General features: G+C 43.2%; 1 protein-coding gene across 1 annotated transcript; it reads right to left on the bottom strand.

Moving 5' to 3' along the window:
- Positions 1-8,002: 8,002 nt before the first annotated feature.
- Positions 8,003-20,379, bottom strand: Garin1b (golgi associated RAB2 interactor 1B). The gene is made up of 6 exons (XM_074057673.1): positions 20,131-20,379; positions 18,629-18,813; positions 17,064-17,316; positions 12,955-13,076; positions 11,220-11,257; positions 8,003-8,226 (listed from the first exon to the last, which is right to left on the bottom strand). Exons 1-6 carry the CDS (start codon positions 20,377-20,379, stop codon positions 8,003-8,005), a joined length of 1,071 nt encoding a protein of 356 aa, XP_073913774.1.
- Positions 20,380-22,337: the final 1,958 nt, after the last annotated feature.

Below are 22,337 nucleotides of genomic sequence, written 5' to 3' on the forward strand. Positions count from 1 at the left end.
CGTCGCTGACGCCTGGCTTCTCCGGGCAGCTATTGGTCCCTCAATCGCGGAGTCGGGATTGGCTGGAAAGCGCCACGTCCCCGCGAGCGCTCGGAGTTGCGTGGACCGGATTCCCGCCCAATTCTGGTCCCGGAGTTTGTGGAGGTGGCCGGTCCCAGCCCCCTGCTCTTGCTGCATGTGGGTGCGGCTCTCTGGCCGCCACGTCTTCATTCCGGGTGCGTGACTGCTTCCACTGGGCTTCTTGGATTACCCGGATAATCTTCCTGCCAAGAGCCCCCAAGGCAGAAATAATCCGACTGCTGTAGGGAACAATCCCACTCTCTGACCTTTCGTCCCTGCGGCCCTGAGGCGGGGTCTACAGGACGCTCTGCCCTCTGGCTACAAAGCATCTTTCGGCTTCGTTTCTCGCCAGAACGTCTACGTGTCTTGCACTCGGGCCACCATCACGTCCTTTTTCGTCTGTATGGCCTTTGTTCACCAAGCGGCTTCCCCTGATGTTCCAGTGAAGCCGTTAGAAGTCTCAGTGTAGGTGTGAGTTCCAGAAGCCTTGCCTGACTCCGACCAGCGTAATGCTAGTTCCCTTACTTGCCATCATAGCACTCTGTGTCTTCAGGTCACTGCCAAAGTTTGCTACACGACTGCTTACCCCTCTGTCCTCGAAGAGTCAGAATACGCATCTGTCTGTCCTTCGTATCTGCAGCGCTCAGCTTGCTGCCCAGGTCAAAAGAGATGCTCAGTAACGTTGAGTGGACGGCATGGATAGAATCCGTTGCCTGCCCCTGATTTAAAAGGAATGCCGGAAAATGATCCACCCTATTCATTTTAGTGTCACGAGATTAAAACAAGTACTCAGTGAGGGTTACTGTATCTTCAACACAAACGTGCTATCAACTTGAGTTCTTAGGACATAAAGCCTCTATAGTTTAAATCCAGTTGAGACAAGTTGGAAGCTAATGAAAGAGTTAAATACAAAGCAAATTATTTTTAAGTGCCAAGATGCAAGACTGACAGCTGCTGCTTAGGACATTCAAATAAAGGAGAATTCGAGAGAGCCTCATAAGAAGGTGTGATCCAGGCTTGACTAAGGCATTTCCAGATGGACTATTCAGGAAAAGAAGTAGCAAGAACAAGAGCAAGTGGGTGGTAGAGAGGTAATAAATTCTCAAGATGAATGAGATCGAAAAAAGGCACTCATTCAGGGAACACATAGCTTGCGAGTTTGGATAGGAAACGGAAGGTCTTGACTATCTGAGGAGCCTAAGCTAAAAGCAGTGAGAATTGTGGGTCTCCACTGAAAGGTTTCTAAACTTGTGCCTGGTGGTTCTTTCAGGAAGGCACACTACTTCGTCTCATAGGTGTTAACTACAAAAAGTCCTCCTTGGAGTCAGGCATTTTGATAGGCACTGGTGAACCTATGAAGAATAGGACATCATTCCTGCCCAGGAGGACCTGCATCCTGAAAGTGCCTTAGTGAAAGCTGGACAGATAGTGAGTTTGCCAAAGACAGGGCCCCTCCAAACCTGAGATTCTTTATGGGTAAGGGCCTGGCCTGTCAAGGAAAGGCAAATGGAAATAAGCCTTTATATGCAAGAGAGATTGTTAAATTAGAAAAACTATTTGTATCAGTTAAAAACAAATGTGTGTTGGGTGTGTGTGTGTGTGTATTTTTTAAAGGGGAGGAAAATAAGTCCTGGACTTGGTGACCACTTAGATGCACTGAGATGAAACAAATGGAGAGGCACACAAAAATTAGAAAGTTTTATCTGGGTATGGTGGTAAATACCTATAAATCCAGCTCTCAGAAGGCTGAGGCAGGAGGATCTCATGTTTATTTTTGAGAACTTGTCTCAAAAAGAATTTAAAATTTTTAATCATGGGAGGTTGGAAGAATAAGCCAGATTCATGGGAGATAAGGGAAATGCATGGAGTTGAAGACATGGTGTGTTGAGGTGATGGTGGAACATCTGAAAAGAGCCTATAGGCAGGAGAAACTGGAGAGGTCTTTGGCTAGGAGGCAGCTGAGGGAGGTTTAAGAACAGATGAGTGTTCTACAGCCAGCAAGCAGATTCAGCCTCATGGGAGCCCCGAAGTTAGAAAGTAGGAAGTAGATGAAAAGGACTTAGGGGTAGCACACTTAGGAAATGTCACCACCAGCTGCATCCAAGGCCATCTAGCTCTGGATTTTGTCTTTGAGAGCAACACCGAAGGACTGCTTGTGGAAGGCTAAACCATAAAAGACTGATGTTCTCCTCTAAGCTTTTTTTTTTAGGGGGGGCAGTACTAAGATTTGAACTCAGGGCTTCATGCTTGCTTGGCAGGTGCTCTACCACTTGAGCTACACCTCCAAGACCTTGCTCCCAGCATCTTAGCTCTGCCCACAGTGTGTTACTGAACACTTGCTCCACAAATGAATGTATTGTTTCCTGTGTGCAGCAATAAACAAAAGGGCTTAAACTCTGCCATGGTGTTTATATTCTGGTTGGTAGGAGCAGGTGAAAAGACACTGGAGCTGGTGATAAGTGCGAGGGTATCAGGAATGGTGGTCCTCTTAGAAAGGGTGGCCAGGGAAGGCTCCTGAGGAGGTGACATGTGCGTGAATGTCTGAAGGTGGTAAAGAAGTTCTGAGAAAAGGGAACAGCAAGGGCAAAGGCCTGGAGCTGGGAGTATGTTTGGGGCGTATCCCAGAGCCAGTGTGGTTGCGGTGTGGGGAGGAGAGGAGAGGAGAGGACATGTAGTCAGAGAGGCAGGAGGGATGGGAGGGCAGCATCACGTAGGGGCTTTAGGCTGTGGCAAGGACTTTAGCGTTTATTGTGAGATAGAGTAGAAGAGACTGGTTATTTACCAAACTGTTTTCTCTTCATCCTGTGAATAAAAAAGACCACATTTTCCACCCTCCCTTGTAGTGTGGCCATATGACAGAGCAATGACCAAGAAAGGAGGGCAGAAATTATGTATACTACTTCAGTACTGACCATACAAACCTGCCATGTACAATTCTCCAGGTTCTTCCTCTTTCTGTGACAATCCTGTAAGCCATGTATGGCAAAGCCACAGGATACAAGGGGCCCAAGTTCCTTTTAGAAGAACCACTCACCAGGCACCCACTTTGGACTTCTGATAAGAAGTAAAACTTCTGTTAGTTGTTTTATGCTGCAGATGTACTGAAGTTTGTTTTTTAGTATTACCCTAAGACAGTGGGAAGACGTAGGAAGGTTTTGAGCAGAGAAGAGACATGTAAAATTTTGAAAGAGTAACATTAGACTGGAAAGGGTAAAGTTAGAAATAGGGCTTTAAAAAGGCTTTTCCAACAGTCCGGGTGAGTAGTGGTGATGATTTGGCCCAGGTAGTAACAGTGTAAGAAGTGTCAGATTTTGAATACAGTTCAAAAGGATTTCCTGATGGGCTGGAAATGGAGTGAAGAGAAAGATAAGAGTCAAGAACTACTTCAAAGTTCTGAGCAACTAGAGAAACAGAGCTGCCATTTACTAGAATGGGGAAAATTTGAGGGGAGAGCCAATTTTGTGAGATAATATTGAGAGGTTAGTTTGGACATGTTGACATGTCTATGAGACATTGAAATGAGATGCCAAGTGGGTAGCTGGGTATGTATTTCTGGGTTTTTTTCTTTTTATTTTGGTGGTACTGGGGTTTGAATTCAGGGCCTCTTGCTTTCTAGGTAGGCATTCTAGCACTTGAGTCATTCTGCCAGCCTGAAGTTCATGGTGATCTGGACTAGACATATAATGTTGGGAATAATTGATATGTTTTATATATATATACACACATATATGTATACATATAATCATCTGAAAACCATGAGTTTTGATTAGAAGAGATCCAAGGACTGAATTCTGAAAAGTTCTCATGTTCTGTAATGGCTGAGGGTGCTGATAAGAATAAATCAGCAAAGGGACTGAGAGGAAAAGCCAGTGAAGGAGGAAGAAATCCAGGAAAATTCAGGAAAGTGTCCTAGAAGCCAAGTGAAGAAAGTGTTTCTAGGAGAAAGGTGTACTCATACAAGGGCCATGCTGCTGACAGCAAGGTGAGGACTGGTTGGCTGTGGGCTTTAGCAGGGTGGGGACTTTGACAGCTCAGTGCAGTGATATATGCAAACCTAATGAGTGGGCTCAAGTGAGAATAGGAGACAAGAGACTGGAAACCCTTTCAAGGAGTTTACTATAAAGAATTGGAGAAAAATGCAGCAGAAGGGCCATATGGATCAAGGGGAAAGATTTTGTGTTATTTATTTTTGGGAGTACTGGGGCTTGAACTCAGGGCCCTGCACTTGCTAGGCAGGTGCTCTAACATTTGGGCCACAACCAAATCCTGTTTACTTTGTTTTTCAGATAGGTGCTTCCTTGCCCCACCCCTACGGTTGGCCTTGGACTTTGAGCCTCCTACCTGTGCCTCAGGCATAGCTGAGATTACAGGTGCATGTCATATGCCCTGCTAATTGGGTGACATGGGATCTTGCCAACATTTTTGCCCAGGGTGGCCTCAAACTTCAGTCCTGCTGATCTCTACCTTCCAAATCTCTGAGATTACAGGCATATGCCACCACATTCACCTTGTTCTGTTTTTTAAACAGCATGTTTAGAAGAAATGCCAGTGCATTTGGTGTTGGTAGGAAGGATCTAGTATAAGGATCAAATTAAGATGAAGAGTTGCTGGGACAGTACTTTTGGGTAGATAAGATGGGATCTAATTTGCAGGCTTTACAGACAGTGGAGATAGTTCTCCCATGGTAACAAGGAGAGAAGCCAGAATCTATGGTCCTGCTTCTAAGTAAATGATGGACATGATGGTGAGAACTTGGAGTTCTCTTTGACTGCTACTGTTTCTCAGTGAAATGGGAGCTGAGTCATCAGAAGACACTGGTGGTTTGAGGAGAGGGGAGGTGTGAAATAGCCATTTAGCAGAGTGGAAAAACTAGGGCGATGTAGGGTGATTTCCAGGCACTATTGACTCTTGAAGCTTGGAATTAATTGGGGGTGAGCCTGGTTAGTATGTCATGCCATTTTCTCCAGGCAAACTCAGTGGCACGGTGCAGACGTGGAGTTGGTGTAGAGATGATTTAGCCAACTGAACAGAAGAAAGGGATAGAAACACAAAGATGTTGAGGATGCATGTAAGAAGTGAGGATAATAAGACTGGTCACTACATCTGGGCAAGAGGAGGGGGAAATAAGGACAAGAAGAGAGTGAAGGGAAGTGAAAATGTGGTAGGAGCAACAGATTGGTGGGGTTGAAGGATTATTGGATCCCTGGGGAAAAGAAAGGAGGTAATATAGCTGGAGAGAGGGAATAACGGGGTAGGATGTCATTAATTTAACAAAGTCTAGTTAAAACCAGAGTAGTCAGTAGCTGAGGAGCGTAAAAGACAGGAGTTCAAGGCACGACAAACAGGATGGGAAGGATCATCTATGTGGACATTGAAGACCCCAGGAGTTAGGATAAGTGTCATCTACATGGACATTGAAAATACAAGTTGTTCAGATGTAACTCATCCTTGGAGTGATGGTGATTCACGAGCTTATTTTTTAGCCCTCCACCCCAACCATTTCAGTTTAAAAACCACTTCATTGTAGTCAAAGATCCTTGTCGGCTATCTTAAACCAGAGCAAAACATCCAAAAAATTCTTTCCATGAAAGCTGGTCAGCTGTTCTGAAATACTTATTGTCTAGACTTTATTGAATGTGAAATATTGCTCAATTTAAGCAAAGAAGTCAACCCATGAGCCATCTGACAGACACTTCTTAGTGACCCTCTTGATTGAAAACTTGTGAATCTCTGTGTTGCCTATATTTTGAGCCTATATTTTCTCTCTCTGGAGTCACTTAGTTAATAAGCACTAGCAAGGTATAGCAACATTTAAGGCAGTGCCAATTGTAAAAGAAATTGCACCAGTGTTTGTAGGACTGAGACAATAGTAAATCTAAGACATTTGATCACAACAGAGAAATTCAAGCCAGGCACTGGTGGCTCACGCCTAAAACCCTAGCTACTCAGGAGGTAGAGATCAGGAGGACCGTGGTTTGAAGCCAGCCTGGGCAAATAGTTCTCAAGATCCTGTCTTGAAAAAAGCCCATCACAAAAAAGAGCTGGTGGAGTGGCTCAAGTGGTAGAGCACCTACTTAGCAAGCATGAGGACCTGAGTTCAATACCCAGTATTGCCAAAAAAAAAAAAAGAGAGAGAACTTCACTCTACCTTATCTTACCTTGTCTTAAAATCTTTTGTAGGAACGCTTCATCAGCTTCAAACCTAAATTGGAACACCAGGGCTGGACAACAAGGCCAAGTTAGGGAACAGGCTAAAGAAGAAGGCATAAAGCTTAAATCAGAAGAGAGGGAGTAGCAAGAATAACTGGCAAAAGAGGAAACTGAAGAATTCCCTCATAGTTGTTCCAGAGTAGTCTAAGCAGAGAAGAAATCATACTTCTTTTTTTGGTTTATGGTTTTACTTTCAAGTTTTAAATTAGATAAATAGAAGCTTGGCGAGGCATCTCTGATCTATTTCTTGTATGGTCCTCTTCATCTCTTCTCCCAAGTCTCTTCTGTTTCCTTCTGTTACCATTTCTCTTTGGGTCTCTCCTCTGACTCCCTCCTGTCACCTTCTTCATCATGTCCATTTTGCTCTCGTCCATCTCTCTTCTGGGAAGGCTTGCTTCCCTTGAGTTCCTTTTCTCTGTCTCTTGGCTCCAGCCATTCTGAGATCATGTCTTCCTTTGCCCACTGAGGGGTGGTGGGATAGAGGTGGGCTGTGCTCATGTGAAGTGGTAAGAACATGGAGGTAGGTACAGTTGGAATGAGGAAAGGCTGTGCTGTTACCGTGCAGTCATGATTGTAGGTTTCCCTTAGTTGCAGCTTTCTCCTCCTCACAGTCCAGATAGAGTCTCTCCTGAAGCTGAATGCTACAGAGCCCTGTTGGCAAAGGCTACATAGACTCTCCCCAGTGTGAAAAGTGGATCATATAGAGTTTCCTGTGAGCACAGGAGAGAAGAGTGTTCAGTGGTATATACAGTACCTGAGAAGCTCTTCTGTAGGTTCAAAGATACAGTAGTTTCCCCTTCTCTGTGGGAGTTTTGTTCCCAGATCAGGGAGTGTCTGAAACCGTAGAGAGCACCACGCCTGTATTATAAGTGATATGTTTTTCCCATATATGCATTTCTATGGTAAAGTTTAAATCATAAATCAGGCATAGTAAGAGATTAACAACAATAACTAATAAACAGATTGTTCATTATGTATTATAATGAAAGTTATATGATTATGGCTTTTCTCTCTCAAAATATTAAATTCTCCACTTAAAATTATTGATTGCCGTTTAGTGTGGGTAACTGAAACCTTAGAAAGTGAAACCACTGTAATTAACATTAATTTTTTAAAAATTGCTAAATGTAAATAATGATCTCTTGAGGAGGAGATCATTCATAATATTTTACTTTAGAAAACCTAAATCACCCAACCTTCTTTAGGACTCTATCTCTGTTAGATATGGCATGTGGGAGGTACTTCACACATGCTTATTAAATGAATAAAGGATAGATAAGGAGGCTTGGGACATGGAGAGAGAAGGGCTGAGGCCCCAGGGAAGTTTGTCCCCACCCAATCCTGCAGTCTAGCTCCTTTTTCCTTCTCTGCACCCCAACCCACCTTAGTAAGAAGGCTCTCGGGGCTCAAGAGCTTTAGGGAAGGAGAAGGGAGGGGAGGGCCTGCAGGAATTCCCTAAAGGAGGCTCTCAGGCTTCTCTGCACAGCAAGGTAGATAGAGCTCTAATTACAAGAGCATCATTCTAGTGTGTCTGTCCCTTCAGAGACACGTGGGAACTCTGGGGACTCTGGAGGTGCCACACTGCAGGGTTTCACTGAACTCCATTGGAGGCAAAGAAAAACAGGGCAGGAGAAAAGAGGGTTGAGGTCACTGAGGCCATCATCCCCCATCCCCAGCCCACAGCATTCTGGAATCACCCTAAGGACACCAGGACCCAGCCCTAGCCCTGAGGTTAAACTCCAGGCTGTCCCAAGATGTCAACTGGATCAATCCCATCACTGATTGTACCTATGAGTGGGGCCATCTGTGGCCTGGTGGAGGCAGCCAGGGTGCTGAGGAGTGAGAGGGGCTGCGGCCCAGAGGGGTTCTCTCTTTCCCACTCTCCATAAGTGAATGAATCCCTCCAGCTGAGGTCGCGGGTGCAAGGGATGCTGTCTTCAGAGGAAGTTGCTTTCTCTAGTCAAGAAAAGGAATGAATTTACACTCTGGTTCACAGAGCACTTTCAAAGCTTACCACCAGCAGACAGGTGGGGCGGTGCTTATTATGTACCAGGCATGGTTCCAGAAAATGACACACACTCTTGCTCCTTTTATTTCAGTTGTCTCATGACAACTGAGCAAGGGCAATGCTGCCATAGTCCCCCATTTCTGAGGCTCAGAAAGGTTGATTAACTTACCAATGGTGACATTATTCAATATTCAAAAATCAAGCAGCCTGGCTCCAGAGCCCATGTTCTTACTACTTCAGCATGTGAGCAAAACAGTCCCAGCAAAAGGAGAGAACCAACATTGTTGGGACGGGTTAGCAGAGTAAATTTCCCTAGAACAGTCAATGGCTGAACTGACAATGGCTTTGAACCCAGATCAAAGCCAAAGCCTGTTCTTGTCCTCTTGGCTTTGGCTGATCAAAGTGTAGCCAAAACCTTGGCATCACCTGAGAGCACATTAGAAATGTTTCCAGGCTGGGCACAGTGGCTCATGCTTGTAATCCCAGCTATTCTGGGGCAGATATAGGAGGACGGGGATCTGAGGCTGACATCGGCCCAAAGCAGGATACTGTCTGAAAAATAATAAAAGCAAAAAGGGCTGAGGGCATGGCTCAAATGGTAGAGTGCTTGCCTAGAAACCTCAAGGTCCTGAGTTCAAACCACAGCACAGCTCCCACCCTCACCCCCAAAATATTGCACTGTCTCAGCCCCCTCCCCTAGGCCTAATAATTAGAATTTGCATTTAGCAAGACCCACAGGGTCTGTTTGTGCATTAAATTTTGGAAATCACTGCCAATAACAGGCTATGCTGCCTGCTGATGGGGAGTTGAGTTTGACCATGCAGGTAAGCTTTGTACCTCTGGTTTTACGAACTGCACCACTCTCTTCCTTTTTTTTTTAATACTGGGCTACCTGGCCCAATAAGAAAAGAGGGTCCAGCAGACATCCCGGGAAGGTTCATTGAAATCAGCCTCAGAACATCCTGGACATGGCAGTGCCCACAACGCCAGATATGCTGTGACCTTGAAGTTCTGTTTTCTCCAGTCCCCGAAATCAGAAATATTCTCTATTTCCCTGTTCTTCAGCCCTAACCTCATGGGATATGCTTTGAGTGTGTACGTTATGTGAATGTGCTTGGATGCATGAATCACCACTGTGTCATAGGTCACAGACCATAAGGAAGCAGTCATACACTGGAGGAAATGTGACTCTACTCACCTGGCAGGACAGAGGTTTTGAGCCCACAGTCTCCAGGCTAAATTTAGTCTGCAATATATCTTACTTACTAAGTGTTAGCCGGTAGTGGATTAATTTTTTTATGGGATGAAGGAATGTCCCATTAAAAAATTCAGATTCTTGGCTTCTTTCAAAAAATCCTGGTATCTGGTATACCAGGCCTGTGTGTTCTAACACAGCAGCAATTAATCAGACTTAATTGAAACCCTCACTTTCTTGTTGCCACTGTCCCCACCACTCCCTATTGTCTCAGTGCTGAAACCAATGGTTAACTGCCAGCAATTATTTTAATTATCATAAAGCTTAGGAGAAAAACCATTTTATAACTGTACCCATTTATATCACCTGCTGATGTGTGTGAGATGGGTGAAAATTGGCAGGCCCCCCTACAATCTACAACCATCTCTAAATTTCTAAATATAACATGATGTTCTGGCTATCTCATGAGCCAATATGAAGAACTAATTTATTTTGGGTCTTATATGTGGATATTTATTGAATTCTCATTGCGTCCCAGCTTGCTGCTGTGGATAATTCAGGGGCATAACAATTTAGTATAAATTAAAGAGATAATTCTTAAGCCTGTAAAAGAATTAGAGAATAATCTAAGAGAGATTATGATAAGGAATGATAGTCTGGGTAAAGGCGTGAGGCATAGGATTTAGGAGGACAGGCAGGATTTGGAGTTGAGCCTTGGGGGACGGAAGTGGAGAGGGGAGCAATGTGGTGTTGGGAAACATAGTTAAGGGTTGACTGGAGCAGATAAGGGCTGGAGAGAAGGAGTAATCGAGTGAAGTGGGTAACATGGTAAGATGGGCATGGGTCATGCATGACAATGGCAATGGGTTCAAGGTAGACTAAATCCTGGAGGTAGAGAGCCTGAAGCTGCTACTAGAACGTATCGTGCTCCCTTGCACAGTTGGCCTTATCTGCTCAGCATGCTCAATGCATTCATCATCCTCTGTGATTCTGCTCAGATACCAAGCCTCCTGAGCCAGCATCCTGGAAAGAGTGAGGAACCCTGTTTGTCGTGTGCCTTTGAGACATAAGCTTTTGAATGCTTCCTGGAAGGAGAGGTTTTATCATTTTGGTATTTACCTGCATGACTCTACCACATTATAAATTCCTTGAAGGAACCGGGCACCAGTGGGTCATACCTGTAATCCTAACTACTCAGAAGGCCAGAGATCAGGAGGATCATGGTTCAAAGCCAGCCCCTGGCAAATACCTATCTCAAAAATACCCAACACAAAACAGGGCTGGCTGAGTGGCTCAAGTGGTGGAGTGCCTGCTTAGCAAGCATGAAGGCCCTGAGTTCAAACCCAGAATCATCAAAAAATAAATAAAAATAAACTATTTGAAAGGAGCACAGTGTCCTTCTACCAGAGTGATTGGCACTTATGTGCTTTGAATGAATCTATGAATGAATAACTGAACTGATACTGCAGGCTTTAGGTGAGAAGGGCTGGGCTAGGGTCAAGTCTGTGGGATTAGAAATGAAGAAAATAGAAATATTAAAAAAAAAAAGAAGAAGAAGAAATGGATAGGACTTGGTGCCAAAATGACTATAGTGGCTGAAGTTCGCAGAGGGATCCCCGCTCTTTGCGTGGAGAGCTGGCCCTCCTGATGGCATGTGGAAGGTCAAGAGGAGAGCTTCAGGGATCTGACTCTTACCCTGCACAGCAGACAGCTCTCTGAGGCATGGTGTCCTGTGCCTTCCCTTACCTGAGCTGGCCTTGTTGGTCTCCCTATTTTTGCTGCTCCTGGAACTCCAGCCATTTCAGGATCAAGGAAATGAAAATTGAAAGTAAAGGAATATAAGAATGTTAACCTAGTTAGATTTTTTTCCTGATGCAAAGCTTTAGAGACAGATATAAATATGACAAGGACCAGCTGTGGCTCTGTTGGTTAGATGTGATGCATATTAAATTTCCAGAAGGAAAAAGGAATGGGATAGCTGTAGAGCAGAGCCCATGCAGCTGATTTTCCTGAGGAGGAAGGGATGGATATGACTCCAACTGTTGAATCCTGTATCTCAGCCATGTACTTTATTTACTGTTAAGTTGGATGTCATTGCCAATAGGAAAAACTGATAAAAATTGCAGCCAGACTGGAACCAGCCCAACTGAGGAAAAAACCATCACTCTGGGCTTCATTTCCTTTTGGGAATTGAATAGAAAGAATTAAACGTCTGCACAAAGCAGTTACTGGGATAACAGTGACACAAAGATGACACCCCTGTCCCCTTTTCTTGAATCCCTCTGACCAGTTTTGCACATGCCCATCCAGACTAGGTTGCCATAGCTTCCTAGCTGGGCGCTCTCAGTTGCTCCTCCCTCTCTTCAAATCTACCATTGCAGCAACAGCTAGCGTGACCTTTTCAAAATGTAAATCTAATCACATTACTTCCCTGTTTAAAATGCTAAGTCACCCACTACATTGAACATTTAAAAATTCCTCCGTGTGGTTTTCCAGGCCTTGCCCCACTTATTCCCTTCTACAACCAACTGCTTGTTCTTCCCCACTGGCCTTCCTGTCCTTTCCTATGCTTATCAAGCTTCTTCCCCTGAGCGAAGCTTCAGCCTTGCACCCATTCATGCTCTCAACCTGCCTGACTCTTCTCCACCCTTTATCTTGCCATTGCCTGTTTTTCCTTCAGGACTTAGCTTCCTTTGATCTTCCAGAAATATTAAAAGCTGCCTGTGCTGCCAGAGATTGCCAGTAGACTCCCAACAGCCTTTCTTCCCTTCTCTCTCAGAGGCAAAGCACTTGATTTTGTTTGGCTATATGGCTAAAGGAAACTACATTTCCCGCCCTCCTTTGTAGCTGCATGTGGCCGTGGAAATGAGTTGTGGCAATGAGATATAAGCAGAAGGTATCCTTTAAGTGGAAATTTAAAAAACAGTGGTACAGAGCATGCTTGAATTCTGGGCCCTGAATTCAAGCCCAGAACTGCAGGGAGTGGGTGTGGAATCAAGGATTCAATAATTTGAGCCAGTCAAAAAGTTGCTTCAAAATATCTTGCTCTACTAGAATCAAGTGCACTCCAGGTTAACAATGTAACATCTTATCAATAAATTTCTTAATTACAGATCTCTGTAGGATATATAAAGGGACAATTTCCAGTATATATATGTATTTTGTGGTGGTACTGGAGTTTGAACTCAGGGCTTTGCACTTACTTGCTAGGCAGGAGCTGCACCAATTGAGCCACCCTGTTTTGTGTTTAGTATTTTCAAGATAGGGTCTTTTGAATTATTTGCCTGGATTAGCTTTGAACTGCGATCCTCCTGATCTCTGTCTCCCTGAGTAACTAGGATTATAGGCTTGAGCCACCAGTGTCCTCCCCCTTTTTTGTTTTGTTTTTGTTCTTTTGAGACAGAGTCTCACTGTGTAGCCCAGTCTGGTCTCAAATTAGTGATCCTCCTGCTTCAGTCACTCGCCTGATTAAGTCACGTACCTGAACTGGTTCTGCTGGTGCAAGTCGGCAAAGATCTGAGACAGGGCCTCACTCTCTCCCTGGGCCATCAGCAGCATGAGGCTCTCGCTGGGATGGGAGGCTTGGGGTTTCTTCTGCACTGTCTATGTGGAAAACAAACAAGGAAGTGGTTAAGGCTTTGAGGTCTCTGCATTTTTCTAGTATCATGGCCCAGAAACGTTGGGACTCAAACCCTCACATTGGGCAGTCACATTAGTTGCCCATGGAGGCAATTCTGAGACTGTTCCTTTTTGTTTATAGCCCTATACTGGCATAAATATCACTTGGTGCTGTAAAGGTCATATCTTCACTGAATACTTGCTGACATAATTAATTAGATAATCTATTCCCACTAATATATCTTAACATGGCTTATTAAGTAATGTGGTTACATTAAGCTTGTTAATGTAAGCTTTAATAGTTTGTATTACTTATATTTAAAGTAAGGAAATCATATATTTAAGAATTTAATGAATGTTTTAAAGTTAATTTCTCTAAGAAAAATCCTATATGGAGCTGCTTTTTTGGGGGGTGTGGGGAGTGACATTGGAGTTTGAACTCAGAGTTTTGTGCTTGCAGAGCAGGTGCTCTACCACTTTAACTTCCAGTCCGTTTTGCTCTGGTTATTTTGGAGATGCAGTCTTGTGAACTGTTTGCCCAGGCTGGCTTCCAACTCCAATCCTCCTGATCTCAGCCTCCCAAGTAGCTAGAATTTGGAACTGCTTGTTACACCTGAGTAACAGTTAATTTCTTTCCTGTTGCCTGTGATATCTCAAAGATGCTTCAGTTGTATATGCTGTCTATATTCATTCATTCACTGTTTATTGAATGCTAACTGTATGCCAGGCAGTAGGGATATAGTGAAGAAGACAGATAAAAATCTCTGCCTTAATGGAATTTATATTGCAGCTCAAGTCAGGCTTGAGGGCAAAAAAGTCCTAGGTGACTTCGCTGGTGAAATCTGTCAAATATTTAAAGAAGTAATAAAAGTTCTTCACCAAGTCTTTTAGAAAATAGATGAGGGAATATCTCTTGACTCACTCAATGAGGCTAGTATTGACTGGATACCAAAACCAGGTTATCAAAAAGAGATCACAAGAAAACCACAGACTAGTGTCTTTTATGAACATAAATGCAAAAATCCATAACAAAATGCTAGCAAACCAAATCCAGTAACATATAAAAGGGATTATACATGTCACAAACAAGTGGAATTTGTTAAAGAAGCATAAGGTTAGTTTAACATCAAAAAATTAATTGACTAAATCAGCAGAATAAAGGACAGCCACATGATCTCTTCATAGCTGCAGAAAAGCACTTAACAAATTCCAACACCCATCAGTGCAAAAAAAAAAAAAAATTCCTCCACTTGACAAAGCACATTTACAAAAATCCCACAGTTAGCACCACATTTAATGCCAAAGACTGAATGCCTTTCCTCTAAGATCAGGGAGAAGGCAGGATGTCTGCTTTTATATCTTCTATTAACATTGTACTAGAGATTCTAGCTAACACAATAAGGCAGTGAATAAACAAGTACATTCAAATTGGAAATGGAAAAGTAAAATCATCTTTATTTGAAGATTATATGAGTGTATGTATATATGTAGAAAACCCCAAGGAGATCACAAGATTACCATAACCGATAAACTATATTTCTATATACTACCAATGATCAGTGCAAAAGTCAAGTTAAGAAAACAGTTCTGCTCACAATAACATCAACAACAATAAAATACTTATGAATTCAATTTAACAAAAGAAATGCAGAACTGAAAACTATTAAACAGTGCTAAGAAAAATTAAAGAAGGTGGGCTGGGGCATAGCTCAAGTGGTAGAGCACCTGCCACTGAGGCCCTGAGTTCAAACTCCAGTATCAGTAATAAATAAATAAATTTTTAAAATAAGATCAAATTAAAGAAATCAAAATGAATGTTTATATATTGTCTAGCTTTAAACTGATACATTAATTCAATATATCCTTATCAACATGCTAGCAGGCTTTTTGTTTTCCAGGAACTGAAAAACTGATCCAAAAACTTACATGGACATGCAAAAGAACTAGAATAATCAAAACAATTTGAAAAAGAATGAAATTGGAAAACTTATATCACCCAATTCCCAAACTTAAAATAACTGGAGACGCCTGGCTCAAGTGGTAAAGTGCTTACCTGGCATACATGAGATCCTGGGTTCGGCCTCAGTATCGCAAAAACAAAACAAAACAAAATAACAACCCTTACTATAAGACCACATTAATCAGTAATTTGTGGTATTGGTACAAACATAGGCAAATAGATCAATGGAACGGAAATGAGAATCCAGAAATAAATCCTTATATTCATGGTCAATTGATTTCCAGCAAAGATGCCAAGTGAATTTGAAAGGGAAAGGACAGTTGTTTTGTCTAGCAAATGATAATGAAATAATCCCATATCCACATGTCAAAGAAGAAAGAATGAATAAACTTAATCTCTTAACTCATACCATACACAAATAGTAACTCGAGTGGATCACGAACATAAATGCAAGAGATAAATCTATAAAACTTCCAGAAGAAAACAGGATAAAATCTTAGTGATTTGGGGGTGAACAAAACGTTCTCACATGTGACACCAAAAGGCTGGTTCATAAAAGAAAAGGTTGGAGGTATAGCTGAAATTGTAGAGCACCCACTTTGTAAGCACAAAGCCCTAAGTTCAAACCCCAGTACCACCAAAACCAAACAGAAAGAATACATAAAAGAAAAAAATTGACAAATTGTACTTCATCAGAATTAAAAAATTTTGCACCTCAAAAGTCATCATTAAGAAAAGGAATAAAATTCACGGATTGGAAGGAAACATTTGCATATCATATATCTGATAAAGGACTTGCATACAGAATATTCAAAGAACTCTTACAACTCAATAAGAAGATAAAACCCAGTTAAAAAATGGGCAAAAGATTTGAATAGACATTTCACCAAAGACAAAGACAGTGTATGCATAATTTTAAAACCCATGAAAAGTTGCTCAACATCATTAGTCATTAGAGAAATCCAAATTTTAACCACCATGCATTCTGCAAGAATGGGTCTAATAAAAACAATAAATGATATCAGTGATGGTGAGGATATAGAGAAACTGAAACCCTCATGCATTGTTGGTGAGAATCTAAATATGGCCACTTTAGGCTGGGCACCAGTGACTCACCCCTGTAATTAATCCTAGTTCCTTGGAAGGCTGAGATTGGGAGGATCACAGTTCAAGGCCAGCTCTGGCAAATAGTTGGAGAGACTCTATCTCCAAAACAACCAGAGCAAAATGTACTGGAGATGTTGTTCAAGCAGTAGATTGCCTGCTTTGTAAGTGTAAGGCCCTGTGTTCAAATCTCAGTCCCATTAAAAAAAAAAGGCCACTTTGGAAAACAGTTTGCTAGTTTTCTAAAAAGTTAGACATAAACTTTCCATAAAACCCTCCGGCAACGTCATTCCTTAGAATCTACCTAAGATTAATGGAAATGTGTCTACACCCAAATGTTCATAACAGCATTTTTCATTATAGCCCCAGACTGGCAAATCTAAAAGTCCATCATCTGGTGAATGGGTAAACAAAATGTGGTATATTAATACAATGGAATAGTACCAGTGATTAAAAGCAATGTATTACTGATAGTATGTGACTTTGCCCCAGAGTTTGTCCCACACTATATGATGAACTTGAAAAATATTGAACTTAATAAAAGCCAGACACAAAAGACTGTATTGTAAGATTCCACTTATATGAAATGTGCAAGAAAAATGGCTTCATAAAGATGAAGACAGATCAGTGGTTGCCTAGACCTAGGAGTAGGAACAGAGAATGACGAAAAATGGACAAAAGGGAATTTTTTAGATAGAAGTGTTCTAAAGCTGGACTGTCATGATGATTGATGTTTGCACAACTATACACATTTACTGAAAATGTTGAAGTGTACACTTACACAGAGTAACCTTAATGGTTATAAATATCATTTATACCTCAACAAAGCCTTCCCAGAGTGCTCACCAGCAGCTAGTCTAAACCACACGTCCCAGTTCTGGCCTTGACTGGAGATGGCCCTGCTTTACCTTAGAGTCTCCAGATGGGCTGCAGCAGTTCTTGGGTACCAGGCAGTGAGTGACAAGAATGCTAGGGTCTTTGGTGGTGATGGACAGGCCCTTCTGCAGAATTTGAACCAGTCGGATCCAGAAGTGGAAGACAGCCCCAGGATGCTCTGGGTGGAGCTTTAGGTAGTAGATCTTCTCAGTGACTGTCCTCAACCGCAGGATGCGTTGAAGGCGGTCACAGATCTGAAGCTCCACAAACTTCAATGGGAGAATTCTGCAGGCATGAGGGAAGACCCACTGAACACCTTACTTCTGATGTGACCCCATCTAACTTAAAACAAGGTGGGTTTCCTCAAGGATGGAGGCTTTTAGAGGCAGGAAAGACAGTGGTTAGCCAGTGGTGCTCAAACTTGGGGAGATCAGGTATACCTGGAAAGCTTTACTTAAAACGTAGGCACATGAAGATATCCCCAGCTGGTGGAGTGGCTCAAGTGGTAAGAGTGCCTGCCTAACAAGTGTGAGGCCCGAGTTCAAACCCCAGTGCCACCAAAAAACCAAAAAGACATCCCCAAAGATTCAGATTTCAGATTCAGTTGCTGTGGAGTGTGGTCTTGGAATCTGCCACTCTTGCCCTGCCAGGATTCTCCTGCTGACATTCCCTGGGCCCTGTTTGACACAGCCTAGGAGTAAGGTGGCTGGGGTCATGGGATTTTCAGTTTCCTTCTTGACAGCCCATTCATTGACTTTAATGCCTGTATAACTCTGCCCAAAGGAGAGTTCAAGTATTTGGTTTTGGATCTAATGCTAGTCAGCGGGGACTGGGCTGTACTTGATATGGATCTATAAAGAACGCAAGGGTGAGGTCTGTCATGAGGTAGCGTCGAGGGACAAATGGCTTTCCTGGACTTATAGATTCCTAAGATTGCCTGCAGATTATTTAAAGAGGTTTAAACATTAAGAAGTCTTTTTTTAGGGCATGGCTTAAGTGGTAGAGTGTGCTAGGTAGAGTGCCTAGCATGTGTGAGGCCCTGGGTTCAATCCCCAGGACCACACACACACACACACACACATATACACACACAAAACCTTTTATCCCAGACAGAAATGATGTCACTATATGTTATAGTACTAAGTGAGACTTAGTTCCATTCATATTATGGATAGAAAAATAGATGCAGCAGGTGACTTGTGACTCAAACTATTTCAATCTATTTAGTTGCATTTCAAATGCTGGGGAACACCTGCCTTTCCTGACAGCACTTCATCTGCCAGACATCATTGTCTCCTTGCTCCCCCTGCCACCCATCCAAAAGCTGAATGGTTTCCTCTCAATTCATGGGGTGAGTGAAGTGAGAAGACAAATGGACTTCTAAACTGACCCCTCATTCCTGTCTACGTAATGCTTTCCTTAGCCCCACATGGCCTCTGTCTTTCCAAGTGCATCATCTGTCTTGGGGTACTGCTGTCTAAGATAAAGTCACTGCCGGGGACTTCTCTTTCTCCTTTCATTGTGTTGGGTCACCACGCAACCTCCATTTGGGTCCAGTGCCACCCCTGTGCTCCTCACTCTCATTGGCATTGCTTACCTCTTCAGGATGATGTCTGGGGATATAGATGGTCTGTTCCACGTCTGGCTCTGCCCCTGATGCCATCTGACTCTAGCCATGAGGAGGAGGTTGGGAAGGGGCAGACAAGGCACAGAAGAGGTCACCCCAAGGGCCATGGTGTTGGAGGCTTTGTGGATTTCCTTCCAGTTTCTGTCCCTTTTGACCTGCAAAGGAGCCCCCCAGGCACAGCCTGAGTATTTGGCAGAAGCAGCAGTATGTTTTATCCCAGGGTTTCTCAAGTCAGCACAGTTAAGGTGATTCTTTGTTGGAGAGAAGGATGCACTGCAAACTGTAGAATGTTTACAGCATCCTTGGCCTCCACCCCTAGACACTAATAGCAACCCCCCCAACACACCCAGATTGTGACAACCAAAAGTATCTCCAGACATTGTCCCCTAGCACTGAGGGGTAGGGAGGAAATCATTGCTGTTGACAACTGTTTTAACCTATATTGGCTTAAAAAGTCTAATAGGGTTTAAATGACTTTCTATTAAAAATTGTTCATAGGAACTGTAAGCCAGAGCTTCCTTACCATCTATCACATGTCTATGAATCTCCCAGGAGTGTTTCTTGGCTTTTCTTTAAAAAAAAAAAAAAAAGAAAAAAACCAAAGCAATAACAAAAAACATCTTCATTCTCCTAGCCCTTCTCTGACAGACCCTATTATCTCTTGCATCTCCTTTCCACTGAGTGGGACGTTCTTTTCCAACAACTCAGTAAGTAGCTCCATTTATTGTAGGTGCTGTGCGCCTGAGGGGACCCCAGGCAAGGAGACAAAAACACACTGAATGCCTGTTAGACCAGACACTCTGCTTGCTGTATTTGCATTTAACCCCCAGATCAATCCAACCTGTCTAAAACAGAAAAAATGCATAATTGGACATGGTGGTACATGCCTGTAAGCCCAGTACTCAGGAGGATCAAGAGTTTGATGCCATGTAAGACTATACAAAAAGGTCACAATGAATCTCCCCTGTACAATTAAATGTATGCTAATAAAAATGGGGAAAAAAAAAAGAGTTTGAGGCCAGCCTGGGCTACAGAGTAAGACCCTGTCTCAAAAAACAAAAGACAAAATAGAGAAAACAGATTCTGGGTGTGCAGTTTATGTGCACAGTGACACCTTGGCATGAGAAATCAGAGGATTAGAACCTAAGCCAAGGTCTCCCTGGGTCCCCAATTCCTAGTCTTTCAACAATCCCTCTGGCTCCAGGGGACAGCTTGGGAAATGAAGTAAGTTGGGAGTTCAAATATCAAATCCTCTACTCAGAGCAGAGAAGGCCTGACTTCTGTCTTCCCAGGTGAGCACACCTGCAGGAAAAGCCCTGGTCTATGGGGTGGCTTTGCATTTCAGGACCCTTAGCTTCTCTTGCCTCAGTTCTCATGCCACCCCTGTTCCAGGGGTGACTTTTCCACTCACATCTTGGGAACAGGTCTAGAAGATTGAAAGAGTGCTGCCTGAGCCACCCAAGAGTAAGTACCTGGACAAAGTTGCTTTCAAACACCACTGAGTGAGGAAACAGGTTGAATTCTGGAGAATGAACCATCTGGCAGAGTAATCCCTCCTCTACACCTAGGCCCACTCCAGGATTCGGTTCCCCATTCACAGGCAAGAGGCCCCTGATTTCTCCCAAAGCATTCAGGGAAGTGAAGGTTGGATAAGATCTTGTGACTTTTACTGTCTTCTTCTGTTTCCACCAAGTCTTTCTGGGTGGAACTGATGTCAACATTTCTGCACATGCTGAGGGGCCTGGGATCTCTTTCTTCCCCTCTGGCTCTGGGGAGCTGGCTGAGGCCTGGGGCGGCCAATCAGCTCACAATGATGAATGGATGACATCATGAAAAACCAGGCAGGCCAGCAGGAAAGGGAAGTGCAGGGGAGCCTCCCTTTTCCTCCAGAGTGCTGTTGTGACTTATTTATGCTCTGACATTCCCCAGCCTTTTTGTGGAGCCCAGGATGGAACTCTCCCAGAGCTTGCTGAGAAAGGAAGGAGCCAGGCAGGAAGTAAGGGCTCTTAGGAACCTCTTTCTGCTGCCAAGAGGACAATTCTCTTCCGGCCTTTCAATTCTCCCTTACTGCTTTTTTTTTTTTCTTTTTCAGTGTTGAAAATTGAACGTAGGACCTTGTACTCACTATTAAAGTACTCTAACACTGAGGTACACCCCCAGCCCAACCTTCCCTTACTCTTAATGTAACCTACCCCAAACAATGTGAAGGGCTGCTGTCTGTTCAAAACCCAGCCTTTCTGAGCTTTGCATGACCTTGACATGGGCCTTCCACCCCCTGGTTTATGGGCAGCAGCCTTTTCTGCTTCTAGAAGGAATCGCAGAGCTACTGGCGCTTGCTCCCTGCTTTGCTATGGCTGGATGGTTACCCCTGCAGAATTTGTTTTCCTTAGAGGTCAAGCCGGAGAATCAGAAGAAGTAATTAGTTTCTTACCCAGAGGTTGGCTTTGGAGGGATAGCACCCCACTAGCAATGAGCAGCTTAGCTGGATTAGCAAGGCGACCCCCTCTCAGAGAGTGTGTGTCGTTATGTGTCATCTCTCTCCCACAGCTATGGAAGAAAGAGCACAAATCCTGGGACTAGATCAAGGTCAAAGAACAAAGCAAACTGATCACCATTCAAAGCCATTACAAGGAGAAATTTAATTCTAATTTGGAAAAAAATTATGGAAATTATTAAATAATGTATCACTGTTGAGGAGAAATGTGATAAATTTAGAAAAGAAGTTCTACAACCAATATATGCAAAGGACAAGCCTGAGGATTTATTTCTGTATTTCATCATAAAGTCAGGGAGAGTACTGAGGGTCATGAAACCTCCCACATCTGATTCTGCCCGCCCTCTCCCCTGGTCATCTACGTGACACTGCCCAAGCACGTGGGTTAGTGATAAATGCACACCCTTCCTTTTGTTTTGTTTGTCATGTGGGGAATTTCCCTTCAGGGTAACATGCTCTAAGGACAGTCAGAAACCATGCCATATGGCTCACATTTCCCTGGAAATGAAACACATGCTATGAAATGGTCATTAAACTGATATGAGGCTGTGCTGTTAAAGCTTCACTACAACAACTCAGCTTAGTGGCTTAGATACATGGGCTGGATAAATTTGACCATTGTGATGTCCCAAAGTCACCTGGAAAGATGATCTTTGTTCTTTTCCATACAGGTCTGCTAAGCCCATATCTGTGGTGTTCTCCATCCTTAGCGAAGGCTTGAGCACCCAGTTTAGACAGCTAATTGTGAGGAAGTGAGCTTTCAACTTTAAAACAAGAAGCTAAGTAATTGCATACATGGTGCTCTAAGACATCTACCCCTTTCTCCTAGCCCCCACTAGCCCTTCAATACTAGCACAGTGAGTCATTTTAAAAACCATATGACAAGGCTAGAAGTGTGGCTCAAGTGGTAGAGTGCCTGTCTAGCAAATGTGAAGCTCTGTGTTCAAATCCCAGTCCTACCAAAACAAAACAAAAACCCATATGACAATTGCTTGTCTATCCCAATATCCATTCTCTCCCTTTCTTTAGAATACAATAACTGACTTTCAGCTGGGCATAAGATCTTCTGGAACAGTGTACATTGCTTGGCTTCCCTTGCAGCTAGGTAAGGCCATATGACTAGTTCAAGTATTAGGGGCAATTTCTGTGAGCAATCATTGTAGAAAGAGGGCATCTTATTTTTTT

The sequence above is a fragment of the Castor canadensis genome, chromosome 2 (genome assembly GCF_047511655.1).
Source record: "Castor canadensis chromosome 2, mCasCan1.hap1v2, whole genome shotgun sequence".
NCBI classification, from domain to species: domain Eukaryota; kingdom Metazoa; phylum Chordata; class Mammalia; order Rodentia; family Castoridae; genus Castor; species Castor canadensis.